The 14866-nt window shown below is 31.0% G+C and overlaps 2 protein-coding genes across 6 annotated transcripts in view; one reads left to right on the top strand and one right to left on the bottom strand.

Annotated features, from left to right (window-relative positions):
- LOC135963368 (phosphoribosyl pyrophosphate synthase-associated protein 2) overlaps positions 1–14866 on the bottom strand; it is a 33075-nt gene that overhangs the window by 12826 nt on the left and 5383 nt on the right. The gene's annotated exons all lie outside the window — the stretch shown is intronic.
- On the top strand, positions 7109–11471 carry LOC135948902 (cytosolic carboxypeptidase 6). Its single transcript, XM_065498354.1, has 5 exons — positions 7109–7169; positions 7248–7816; positions 9960–10331; positions 10509–10824; positions 10897–11471. Exons 1-5 carry the CDS (start codon positions 7109–7111, stop codon positions 11469–11471), a joined length of 1893 nt encoding a protein of 630 aa, XP_065354426.1.

Raw genomic sequence — 14866 nt, 5'->3', positions numbered from 1 at the left:
AGTTACCCTAACTGTCCATTAGTATGTCAGAACAATGTCCATTACTGGAGCTAAATTGATTTATGGCACACCCAAATAATAAGAAATTTGTTCAATGTTTTTCAAAGCATTTTTTAAGCAACCTAATGTTACTTATAAACGGGGAATACTAAAGCGTTAAAAGCCAATGCATCCTGTATGAAATTATTTTTTACATTTTGTTTGAAAATTACCTACATTTCATCAGAATAATATTTTCACAATAGTAAATTAACCACTTTTCAACACAAAAACTTCACAGTTAATCTTTCACACATAAAAATAAAACGCAGTCAAACAATTTGTAAAAAATATGGTTCACACAATACAAAATTGATTATACACATTACAATCATTAGCGACCGACCAAACAAAGTTTATAAACATAACCTACTAAACTATATTTATGCAAACATGGCGATAAAATAAAAAAGATACACATGTATAAATTCCAGAACATACAGAAAAAACCCAACAAGGATTAAAAAAATAAATAAAACAACAAATTACAAGTTGAGCAGGTACAATTAAAATTCACACGAAAGACATACTGGGACTAACTTTTTTTCTTTATATCACATGCGAATTTCGGTTTGAATAATACCCATAAAATCAGAAAATAAAAACCTTAGGTACACAAAAGTTTCTCCAGAAACAAAATTTAACTTAATGTATTGTTCACTTTTTTACAAAATATGAACGAACCACCAAAAAACGTATACTTAATGTATGAAACACAAAAACTTAAATTCAAGTTAAAGAAATTAAAAAAAAAATTCCAGAAATTTTATTGATCAAACATAATAAGAAAATGTCAGTAGAGTAAAGTGAAATAAAAATAGAAAACAGTTGACTTCAGTTAGCAAAAACTAAGAAAGTTAAACGTCAAACAAATGCAGCAGTAATCAGAGGTTTTCTTGAAATAAAAAAAAAAAGTGAAATGTTGAACTGAAGACAACTGAAAATATACTAAAATAAAAATCAAGAAAGTAAAACGTAAATTACTCTGTTTCAAACGCAGTGCAAATAGTGTTAGATATTCAAACTGAGATTATGTTATGAAAAAAGAAAATAAAAAAAAAACGTCTAAAAATATGCAAAGTATTTGTAAATTGTTTACGCCTCTTTAAGTATGTTATAATAAAAAATAATTTAATGCATATTCTAGTCTAATAGTAATACTAATAAAATAAAAGTAAAAAATAAACTTGACTAAAGTACAAAAACCTTAAGGAAAAAAAATAATAAAGTGTAAAATTCACACGCAAACTATCAAGTGGTTTTCTTCTCCGGTTTTTTTTGTTTCTGTTGTTTTCTCTAAGAATAATAAATACCTAAAAGTATGCTAACAAAAGCACACCTCCTTTAACAAGTGCCTTAAAGTATGCATATTATTTGTTGCATTTGAAATATGAGCTCTTAAGTAAAAACACTGTTGATTTTGTTCTCTTTTCTATGCAATTGCAAAATTGATAATGGGAGAAACAAATAGAGGAATGGATATGATGTAAACAATTGAATAAATTAATAATGGGTGACTCAGGTAAGTGTTGCAATTATTAAAATTGGGTTTTTAAATAAATTTATAGGTGAATCATAAATTTACATCAGCGAAGCGGGAATCATGTAAATGCACGTTTTTTCGTGTGCGTTATTTGGAGCCTTGCAAAAGTTATTTATCTGTTTTAGAACATTTTAAGAGTTTTGACATCGATTTGTTAGTGCATATTATGCATATTTAGCACTTAAGAGCATATTTTAGTATTTATTAGTTTTTACAGCATATTTATGGAATATTTTAACTTTTTAGATAATATTTGGTGTTTTTAGATCATATTTTTTGTCCTTCTGTACACATTTTTGCTTTAATTTTTTTTTGTTTATTTTAAATATTTTTTATAGAATTTACATACAGTGGTTGACAAAACAATGGAAACTTGTCCAAATATTCCATATGTAGCCCAAAATTTTAAATATTTTTTTAAATTAAATTTTTTTTTTTAGTATTTTACTTGTATAGTTTTATTTATATAAATTAACTGAAAAACAAACAACATAATTATATTCTGAAAAAAGTGAACAAAATTAAAAATATTCACTATTTCGCTACTGACAAAACAATGGAAACTTTTAAACTTCTACAAGAAAGAAGTGTAAAACGAAAATAATATTTAAAAGAACGATGTAAAAAGCATTGGCGCATAATCATAGTCAAAAATAAAGTACATTTTAAGAGAATTAAACTCGACTTTACTTAAGAGTGGACTTTAGGTCTATCATAGACAAGTTAAAGTATATTTCTGACGCTGAAGTCGACTCTAAATATAAAACTAGCTGAAGTTGTTTTTAACTCGTTTAACAACAGCATCAGCTGTTCTTCGCCGAGTAAAAAAGTTCGTCACAAAGTAAAAAATGTTTAAGTTACAAGATATTGGTAGAGATTTTGCAATTATTGAACAGTTATCAATAAAATTAGTACCAAAATATTGTAATTATGATATTAATCTTATCTTTTCCACAACAAACAACTTTCTTTCTTTAGATGTCTCGGTTACTTTTATTGTTTACGTTTTTTGGATTTTTTTAATTTTGTATATCAGCTGTTCAGCGTTGCCACTTGTCTGTTTTTTGTAGTATATTGTATGAAAACATTTTCTACATTTGCGGTGGCACCCAGTTAAAGTCGGTTCAATTTAAAACATACTTTAATTTTGACTATGGTTGCAAATTAATAAAAAGCAGGTTTTTATTTTAAAGTTGTTTTTAAAAAGAACCGACTTTAGTGTTTGACTATGATTATGGGCCATTCTGTTTACAGTTATTTTATTTTTAAATTCTGGTAATTTTTCACAATTTCTTTTTCTAAGTTTTTCGCATAATTGCTTTTTTTCAAAGTTAACGAAAATGGCTAAAGTTAAGATTTGTGAAGACTTAAAAAATAAAATAATTAACGATTTTAAAGCTGGTTTAAAACAAAAGAGTATCTGTGACAAATATTCAATAAATAAATCAGCAGTTTCAAAAATTATAAAGACATTTCGTGAGACCGGTTCTGTAAAAACTCAACATTTAGGTGGAAGACCTCGTAAGACTACTCCTAGACAAGATAATTTAATAGCGAGATAGTTCAAGAAATTCCCAAAAATTACTCCTCGAGAGGTTGTTAATAGCCTAAAATTAGAAATAAGTACCCGAACAGTTAGTCGCAGGGCAAATGAGGCAGGTCTTGGTTGCTATCGTCCTGTGAAAAAAACACTCATTTCTAAAAAGAACCGTTCTGCTCGTCTACAATTTGCCAGGGATCATTTAAACTGGTCGATACAGAAATGGAATACTGTCCTCTTTTCCGACGAATCCAAATACAATTTAAGAGCTAGTGATGGGAGAACATTTGTAAGACGACCAAAGGGAAAAAGATTAGATCCAATGTACACAAATAAGACTGTAAAGTTTGGCGGTGGCAATATTATGGTATGGGGATGTTTTTCAGGGCAAGGTATGGGCCCAATTCATATAGAGGTAGTAGTTGACAGGTATAGGATACAGAACCATATTAAACCATGTAATGTATCCATACGCTGAGGAAAATATGCCCCAAGTTTGGAGATTCCAACACGACAACGACCCGAAACACACCTCTAGGGTTGTAACCGAGTGGTTACAATCCAACGAGGTACGTGTTTTGAAGTGGCCTGCCCAATCGCCAGATCACAATCCCATAGAAAATCTATGGGAAATTGTAGATCGTGAAATAAGGACCCAAAATTACACAAGGAAGGAAGATTTATCGCAGGCGGATATAAGGGAATGGCAAAATATTTCAAAGGAGACCATTGACTCTTTAATTTGTTCAATACATCGTCGATGTGTAGCAGTTATAAAAAATAAGGGATACCCAACAAAATATTGAGTTATTGCAAAGTTTAGACCATATTTGTTAAAATAATACCTAAGTTTTCATTGTTTTGTCAATGCCGTAATAAAGAAATCTTTTAATTTTGTTTTCTCATTTTTAGAATTTAATTAATTATGTCCTTTGTTTTTTATTAAATTAAGTTAATAAAAGTATACAAATAAAATACTACAAAAATGTTAAAATTTTTTAAAAAATTATTTCAGATTTTAGGCCACTAATGAAATATTTGGAAAAGTTTCCATTGTTTTGTAAACCACTGTTTTAAAATATGACGGATCATCTCTGAACTTTGAAATGGATTTTGAAGGAAAACTGATTACACAGTTTTACACAAAGTCATGCACTTTTTTTATGGGCCCAAAGATTTGGGGCCTCGGTGTCATTTTTGCATAAAAAGTGATCATTTTCTCAGGCTCATATCTTGCAAAAAATTTCGGAATTTTGATTTACTCTCTGAGGCAAAGTTGTATGAAAAATAGTGAACATATAAAATCAAAAAAACTTCATCTTCAAGATCAAAATCGATTTTTTCCCCTGTTCAGGTCCATAGGTAACAAACCGTACAAAATTCAAGGAAACAATCAACTACAAAAATGTACCTAAGATGCGATTTTGATCTACTTTAGTCATTTATCACGTACTGGTGTCCGTATATGGTTATATTACAATGACTGAAAAAATTACACACAGTTTTTTTTTAGTTAAATTTCTCACTTATAATTGAAATGCCTTTCTAAAAAGATATAAAAGTCAAAAATCGTTTGAAGTTATTAAAAATATCCCTCATTCATTATGTGTATACAAGAATACATGTTACTGAATTAGGGAAATTGTATAATTGTTTTCACGTTCCTGAAATTCATTAAAGCGTTTACTAAATTCAATTAATCGCCAAAAAAAAATGTTTGTATCGTATTTTCAAAACTCTAATTTTAAACTTTTGTTGAAAACATACCCAAAACTTTGCGAACAAAAGGCAAAAAATCCAGATATAGATCAAAAATAGGTAACAAAATTGTTGACTGATTTTGCCGAATTTATAATCTATGTAGGGTTATTTTATTTCTTCATAGGCCATGCAAATGCAAAAATTCACATAGCTAATTCGTTAATTAGTGGCCACCTTAAATGGTAGTTAAAATCTCTAGTTCGGGGTTAATTATTATTAAAATAACGTTCAACCTATAGGTTAAAGTACATTAAGCTCAATTAACGCAATATTATGGAAAACAAACAATAACGCCATCAAAGCAATTGAACACTTAACCTTATAACAAATACTCTTAATACCAAACAAATATTTATTCATGTATGTAGTATGTCTAAAAGCATAATGGCACGACATTTAAATGCACACAGCAATTAAAATGCAAATCCATTCTGAGCAATAGGATGCGCGATAAATGGCACGCATTAACAAAGTAATTTCAATGAAAGTTTCAGTTTTTTTTTTTGTACATTTTTCTTTTGCACGCTAAACATCATGAAACTAAAAATTGTAAAAGGAAATAGAAAAACTGACACCAATTCGAGGTGAAAGTGAGGAGAGTAGAAGTGAGTGATCCGAAGGAGAAATGAATAAATCACTAATATTAAGTCAAGTCAAGTCAAGAATGTATAAAATGTCTTAAGGTTAGATAATAATAGAATTGTTATACGAGTACTGCTGTATATGGCAAAAAAGGTTAAAAGGAAATTATATGGTGAAGAAAACTACTATGTGTGTAAAGGATATGTGTCATAATGTCTGTCTCGCTGTCTGTATGTCGTTTTAAATAGGCGTAAGCGTATGTAAGTAAGTGTGCTTATGTGCAGAGTTTTAAAAGAGTTTCAGATGATTGAATTAAAAATAAATTCTAAGTAAAATAATATAAAGACCATAAAAAGTATGGTCTGGTTTGTTATATAGAAAATTACACACATGATTCCTTAAAGTCAGTTCTCTAGGTTTTATGCTGAATTCATTCAATGAATTCAATTTTTTTCATAACAAAGTAAAATATTGCTTAAGCAGACCTTCAATTAGGCTTTCATTTTCAGTCCTTTTACGTGGCATCTCAGGCCTTCAATGGAAGAACTTCCAAAAGTCTTTCTTAAATAGCCCTTCTATCAATCATGAAACAAATAGCGAGTAGGCTATTTATCCTAGCTAGCTGTCCTTGTGTCTGCAAATTAAACCTTTAGGAAGGCCTCTTTACTGCACCCTTTTTTCGCTGGGTTGTGACAAATAGCTTCGATGCTACTGTTGCTAAGTGTCCAGTCAACTTCACTACGTCCAGTAGATTTATGGATTAATTTCATGGGTTTGATATTTATGTAGAACAACCAGATTAAATTGTTAGCTGTTACAACAAAATCGTGTTTCTGAATACTATATTTTAATTTATACAACATAAAAGAACACGATGGACATTTTAATCGATGTTCACTAAATTCGTATATTTTGTCTTCAAATTTTCTCAGAAGGTATAAGAGATTTGTTAATTATCAGGCCTGTCACACATTTTGTTCGGAATGGTTTCATTTCCGTAGTTTTTATTCCGATCGATTTCGTGTTAGGTTCCTCAGATTCCGTGTAATTTATTAATTCTAAAAATATTTCTGATTTTAATTTGACAGCGTTTTTCATACTAAAAGAAATATGAAGGTTTTGGTACAGAAATTGATTAATAATTTTAGAAAACCAAAAAATTACAATCAAATATCAATTCCACTTTGAAAACTGAAAGTGATTCCATTCCGAAAGACATTTTCGTTTTACTTTTTCTGAAGAAGCAAAATACGGAATTAATTCCACTTTCGGAATGGAATTCTGTAACAGGCCTGTATATAGTTGGTTTAAACAATTGTCAAATTCGTTTTAATACTATCCTTAACGACTTTTATTCAAATTTAGAAAAAAGAAATCATTCCTTTATATTCCATTCAACACACACTTCAAGTGTTAAATGTAGTTTTAGTTCATGATACAGGAAATTTGAAAAAGCCTTTTAATAATACCATACATACACCAATAAGTATAAATTGCTTTTCCATAAAATAGTCTACCCCAGTATAAACAAAAATAAAATCCTTAAAATAAAAGTGTTGGCGGCAACAGCAAGTTAGAATAGAATTAGTAATAGAAAAGATCACAAGTATTTGCTTAAAGAAATCAGAAAAAATCAAAGAAAAATGTTAGGTATAGCTAAAGATCCTTTACAACATACTAGTATGTATGAAAGAATGGAGGAAGGTATAAATAAACAAATTTTAATTTAATAAACCAACAATATTTTGCTAATTTCTATTTTTTTAAACTATATCTTTACAGACAGCGAAGATAGCGAGGGTGAGGGAGGTTTGGGTAATGTGTCTCGTGTCATTATACGTCCTCCTGGTGTAAGTGGCAAAGCCAAACGTGGCCACCTGTGTTTTGATGCCGCTTTTGAGACGGGCAATTTGGGTAAAGCAGACTTGTTGGGAGAATTTGAATACGATTTATTTCTACGTCCCGATACTTGTAATCCTCGCTATCGTTTTTGGTTTAATTTTACCGTGGACAATGTTAAACAGGATCAAAAAGTTATTTTCAATATAGTGAATATGTGCAAGTCTAGAAATCTATTCAATGCTGGCCTAACACCTTTGGTCAAATCTTCCTCGCGTCCGAAATGGCAAAGACTGCCTAAGAAAAATGTCTTCTACTATAGATCACCTTTGCATCAGAATCATTATATTTTAAGTTTTGCTTATTCATTCGACAAGGAGGATGATGTCTATCAGTTTTCTATGGCTCCGCCCTACAGTTACTCACGTATACAAGCCTATCTGAGTCTCATCGAAAATCGTCAGCAACAAGGTGAAAATAAATTCATTAGAACATTGTTGACCAAAAGTTTGGTAAGTTATTTTATTACATTTCTGTTGAAATATTATTTGAAATAAATAAATAAAAAAATTCTAAAATTTATCCCTCGATTCAAACAAAAAAGTTTAGGTTTGTTGGAGATTGAGTTGAATAATAGACTCGGTTCTGAAAAAAAAGGATTTAAGTCAGAATATAATGATTTTTATCTTAAAAAAATCAACAAATTCACTTGTGTATACTCAGTTCTGAGACTGTGTGTATATCTTGCAAACAGTTCCGAATTTTGATTTTTTCTCTGAGGCAAAGTTGTAGCCCTTGTCATAAAGAACAAAAATTGTAAACATACAGTATTGGCCATAACTAAAGCACCCCCTCAATGGATTTTTTCAAATAATAATTTTTTTGATAAAAACGGCTTTTTTGGGATGTATTTTGTATATATTTTATTAACTAATATTGTTAATGTTCATTTAGTAAAAGATAATTTTATTAAAAATTAATTTAAAATGATAAATCATATAAAAACTCAAAACGCAACGGACAAAACAAAAGCACCCTCTTATAAGATGTTTAAAAATTTGACTCGGTACTGCATATTTGCAATGTGAATTATCGGGAATCACAATGAATGGACTTAAAAATTCCAAAAGATACAAATATTGGAAGACGTAGTGTGCAAAATTTAAGTTTTATACAGTTTATTGTGAAAAAAACAATGACAAGGAACAAGTACTCCAGTAAATTTAAAACTAAAGTTATTGAAGACTGGAAGACGGGCTTATCACTACATGAATTTAGTAAAAAAAATTCAATTAACAGATAAGTTATTTCCAGGCTCGTTTCAAAATTTTTTAAGACTGTTCGAAAATCTCCGGTGCATTCTATGATTCCTTGATCAAAAGAGCAACACAAAAAGATCCTACAGCAACAGCTATTCAGCTGACGACCAGCAAAAAAAAACATTTCTATCAGCTAAGAACAAGAAAGCTAGACTGAAATTTGCCAAAGCCCACATCGACTGGAGTGTCCAAGAATTAAAGACACTACTGTTCCCTGCCGAATCCAAATACAACTTAAAAAGTTCCGCTGGAATAAGGCGTGTACGCAAACCAAAAGGAGGAAGACAGAATCCTAAGTATTGCAAAGGAACAATTAAACATGGAGGAGGCAATGTAATGGTCTGGGTTTGCTTTTCTGGTCAAGGATTTGGGCCAAATCATAAAATTTATGGGATTATGGATTGGTTCATGTACCGTGATGTATTGAAAGCTGTAATGTTGCCTTATGCCACTGAAGAGATGCCAATTATAGGGAGCTTCCAACAGGATAACGATCCTAAGCACCCCTCCAAAGTTTGTAAGACTTGGCTACACAGCAATAAGATTCAAGTTCTTCATTGGCCTGGTCAATCTCCCGATCTCAATCCTATTGAGAACTTGTGGCACATTGTTAATATGAAAATAAATCGTGAAAATTGTTGAAATAAGGATCGGAAATTTTCACGATTTATTTCATGCCGTTAAAATAGCCTGGGAAGGAATATCGAAAAACGCCATAAAAACATATTATCTTCTATGCCAAGAGATGTTCTTGTGCCATCCAAAACAAAGGATTTGCAACAAAAAATTAATTAAAATTTTTTTTATAGTATATCCTTGAAGGGGTTCTTTAGTTTTGTCCGTTTCATTTTCTAAAATAATACATAATAGATATTTAAAACTTTGATTTTATACAAAAAAATACCATATGAAAAAAATTCATTGAGGGGGTGCTTTAAAAAATTCTAATTTTTTTCCCCTGTTCAGGTCCATAGGTAGCAAAACGTTTAAAAATCAAGGAAACAATCAACTACAAAAATGTAACTAAGATCTCAATAAACAACTTCCTAGAACATATGAACTTCCTAGGAATGATTCTTAACACCGTTTAGGTAGGTCAATATAAGTTAGTAAGAAAAAACTAGAGGAATTAAGTGTTTTGGACCATAAAATATTACATTATTATAAACTACGGCATACTTTTAGGCAGCTTTAAAAAAATTAGAGGGAATTCTCGCACAATTTCCCGTGATTTCGGGATTAAACATTTTGAGGAATTGCCTGGATTTCCCGTCCCGAGAATTCCCATGTAAAGCTCTAATCACAATATATAATAATAATGTTTTTTATTTTCCAGCAAAATCGCAATGTTGATTTAATAACGATTGACCATGTTAGTGGCAAAACCAAAACGAATCGTATTGATCGCAGTTTTATACGTGTTATTGTTATTTTATGCCGTTCTCACGCCAATGCTAGTCCTGCTTCATTTATGTGCCAAGGTTTTCTGGAATTTTTGTTAAGTAATCATAATATCGCTAAAGTATTAAGAGAAAATTTTGTTTTCAAAATTGTGCCAATGGTTAATCCGGATGGTGTGTTTTTGGGCAACAATCGTTGTAATCTCATTGGCCAAGACATGAATCGTATGTGGAATGTTGCCACTGAATTTTCTCATCCTGAAATTTATGCCATTAAAAATATGTTAAAGGAGATTGATAATTCAGATGTGAGTATGAAATAATTTACAAACAAACTACAACTACATTATGAATCTAAGTATCAATTATTTTCTCAATTTACATTTAATAATATTAATTAACATTAAACATTTCTCTTTATCAATCTATCTATTTCATAATGAATTTCTTTATGCATTATACATATTTTTTTTTAACTTTTGCAGTCATATCAAATAGATTTTGTCATAGATTTACATGCTCACACAAGTTTACATGGTTGTTTTATATATGGCAATACCTACGAAGATGTCTATCGCTATGAACGACATTTAGTGTTTCCCCGACTCTTTGCTGCAAATGCACCCGATTATGCGGCCAGCAATATGATGTTCAATACGGATGAAAAGAAATCAGGTTGTGCTAGACGTTTCTGTTGTGAAGGCTTAAGTGATACAGTGAATGCATACACATTGGAAATATCAATGGGTGGTCATTATTTAAAAGATGGCAAGACAGTGGCCTTGTATAATGAAGAGGGTTGTAAGTAGCAGTATATACATAATAACAACATTAATTATATTCATTTATACAAAACTTTGTTATTCATTTTAGATTACAGGTGCGGCCGCAATTTAGCTAGAACTTTTCTACAATACTATCGCTTTATAAATGTTTTACCCGTGGCCCCTCCCACAGATGTGCGCCAAAAGAAACGACGTCCCCGCACTCATCAGTCCCGATCCAGATCTAAGTCTCGTTATGAAGTTAAGCCCAGACCTAAAACCACTAGATGTTATGCCCCCATTTCATATACAAATCTTTCAATATGTTATGATTCTGGCGGTTCATCCGATGAGGCAGGATATTCACCTACTCGTCCTCTAGCTCCTGGTAGTAGTCATTTTAGTGGTTATCGCAACTATCGTCGTGTGGCCAGCAGCACTTTACCTTCTATACAAACACCTCATGACCAGTTTTCCTTGTTACGTTTAAAATCGGGTAAATTTGATTTGCCGCCCCAAGATTCTTCATTGCCGGATTATGGTCGAAAAGGCAATTCGCCAGAGAAACAAATTAAATTCGAATTACCCGTGAATGTACCACCCAAACCGTACCTATCAATTATTGATTTAAATCAATTGACCAGGGGTAGTTTGAAAGTTAAATCGACCAGTTTTGATGGTTGAATTAAGCAGAAATGTTTAATTATATATTTACAAACTTTTATTCAAATAATTTATGTTGCTAAACAATTTAACTGTAAAACAAATAACAATTTTAATAAATTTCTTCAATTTTATTTATATCTTTTAACTAGCTTTAAAAATACTCTGTTACTTTTATTTGCACTTTAGAATTTATAATCAAACAACAAATTATTCATAAGCTAAACAACAATAGCTTTCATCAGTTGCCTTCAAATGTAAAATATCGTACCTTTTTTGTAATTCATCAATAAATCATCATGACTTTTTTGTATCACGTTTTTGTATATCTTTGACATTTTGTCATATCATCTCAAGTCTAAAAATCGTATTAACTATTTATTGTAATATCTATTGTGTTGATTAAAAAATCAACTGTGATAACGTTTTCGAAACCCGGAGTTTTTGTAAACGGATTGGATCCAAATGTGGATTATAATTAGACGAATGAGAACATGAACTTGACTCAAATTAAGATTTCAGTTGTAGCTTTTTTGCAATCAGCCTTGAACCATTTTTGAAATGGCGAATTTGAAGCAAAATAAAATCAAGTAAGATCTAAGATAAATATATCGACAACAAGTACTAAGCTGATTGGTAGAGTTCGAAAAACTATTCGATTTCTATTTTATATTAGGGCCACAAATCGGTTCTTTCATAAAACGGATGTATTTGGCAAAATTTAGCTGAATACCGATATCAAAACTCTTAAAAAGATAAAAATAAAAATTCGACTGTGATATTTTTTTTGTATGCAGTGCATTGTGTTGATTTTAGGAAATAAAGTTATAAATATTGTATTCCGCCGGAAATACGTTGGCAGGTAGAAGATTCACATACGCATGGTTCCACCAAAAAAAAAGAGTTTTCCCTATAATGTGTAGTGTGATCGGTACTCAAATTTATAACAAATAGGTACGGTCTGTGTAATAGTCTTGTGATCCGAATGAAATTTAGGAATGAGATTACTTATGTCTGCAGAACAACACCGGTGATAATACATTCCATCGATGTTCTAAAGTATCGATAAACCGGGTAACAGTTTCATCACCTATAAGATGAACTGCCCTTCTTTGAAGCCGGTCCAGCAGCTCAAGACTTAACCTTGCAGCTCCGGCTCATATGTGGGAATTAAATTCCATTTTTAGACGAATGTAGCTTGTGTATATACGAAGCTCCTAAAGGTTTCCAACGAATATATGACGATTCCAACGGACGTCACACTGTATTCTCGTACCTAGAATCAAAAGGTTATCTGAAATTTCGACAGTTGTGTTACCCATATGAAGAATTGAATCTGGTGAAACCTCAAGACGTTTGTGTGTCAAAAGGCAGCACTGAGTTTTAAGAGCATTGAAATTAACTCGGTTCAATTCACCCCATCTGGAGATTGTTGTAAGATCAGGAATTAGCGAGTCATCCATATTCATTCTTGAGAGATTATCTCAGAAAGAGTTGGTCTATTGTCGAATGATTACGAGTGACAGATATTACTGTCATCCGTGAAAGAATATATCGGATTTGAAGTGATTTTTAGTAAACCGTCCATGAAAATTAAAAAGGGAAGTAGAATGAACAGAGCATCGGGGGGCTCTAGAATTTAATATGAAGTTCTCGGAGCAAACCCCATATATTACTACCCTTATAATAAGTCCAGAGAGGAAACTAGAAGTAAAAATAGAAAATTCTACCCCGACACCGAACGAGGTCAATTTCGAAACTAGTCCATCATGCCACACCTTGCTTTCGAAATGTCGAGTGAGATTACCATACTCTCTCCAATGCGGTGTATTGATTGACACCACTGTTCTGAAAGAAACGCCATTAGGTCCCCAGTTGAACGACTACTACGGAAGCCATATTGGCTGTCGTTCAGAAGTTTGTTCGATTCTAATTCATCTTCATTGGGGATTTGCTGGACGTTGGCAACCTTCCAACCATTGGGGAAAATCCCAGATTGATATGAAAGGTAAAAAAGATTCCTAAGTGGACGGGTCAGCGACGATGAACATTTTTTTTTAAAGAAGTGCTGCAATATAGTCAGGGCCAGGGGATTTATTCACATTGAGTCCGGATAGAACTTTTCTAACTGCCCGAGTTCTAAAGAATATTTTAGGCATAATACAGTGGGTATCACAAGCACCGATTGATTGCAGTCGGAAAGAAATGAATTTGTTGAAAAAAATTTTTGCCAAAAAGTTTGTCTTTTCCTTAGTTTTGGTTGCAATACAATCACTTGTACGAAGGGGATGAATTGAAGACATCAGAAAGGATTTTATCATATTGGCAAACAAATACTCTTTAGAGCCATTTGGACATTTCCATTTTTATTTCTTTTAATTTTTATGAAAGAAATAACAATTTTTATGAAAGAAATAACAAATTCCCATATTTCCCATTTTCAATACTAATCCTAATCAACAGAGAGTATTTGTGAAAAATTTCAGCCAGCTAGCTCATTTGGTTTGGGCCCAATCGTAGAATTTCATAAGAATCCAGAATATACTATATAGACTTTTGTGGGTCTGAGATTAATATTTCGATGTGTTACAAATGAGATTATATTGATTTGATTGATGGTGGGTATAAAAATGTTGTGATGAATTTATTGTTTTCGTTTTGTAAATTGTTTAAAGTTTCTTTTTAATACTACTCATTTTAAATTACATACATATTTACAAAAATTGTTCTTGAAATCGATCGTAATTTATTTGAATACGCTCAATTTTCCTTTATTGCTTCTAATTTACAAACTAGCATATTTCGGAGATAAATGTATGAAAATCTATTAACCGGATTTTATTTTATACATAGTTTAAACAAATTGTATTTTTAGTTTTTGTTTCAAAATAACGCCGCGCATGTATCAACGCAGCCAAGATAAATATATGATAATTTGTTTTATTTAATTTCTAGTAGTATTTTTGTCAAGTCAATGAACTTAAAAATATTAATTTATTCAAACTCAAACTAAAAATAAATAGTGCATATGATTAAAACATATTTTTAAAGTACATACTAATTTTTAGGCGCTCACTATACCCAATAAATCACCTTAATAAATCATATAAAATTAATAAGTATGTACATGAAATACTAGAATTGATAGCAAAACTTGCCATTATTAATGATATCATATAAAAAACTAAAACGTCATTGATAAATACACATTTTTTTTTGCCATGAAATAACTATTAAAAACAAACAGCAACAATTTCGAAATGAAATTCATACGAAAAAGACGAAAACAATTTTTAAACAAAAACAAAATAATTTTATATACAAAAAAAAAATAAAACTTGCATGCGTAAAATGTTAAATTTTATTTAAAAAAAGCAGCTTATCACATGAAACAAACACACGCAGTACATCTAACG

Source organism: Calliphora vicina, chromosome 1, assembly GCF_958450345.1.
Source record: "Calliphora vicina chromosome 1, idCalVici1.1, whole genome shotgun sequence".
NCBI classification, from domain to species: domain Eukaryota; kingdom Metazoa; phylum Arthropoda; class Insecta; order Diptera; family Calliphoridae; genus Calliphora; species Calliphora vicina.
This window is presented reverse-complemented; position numbering and strand designations above follow the sequence as displayed.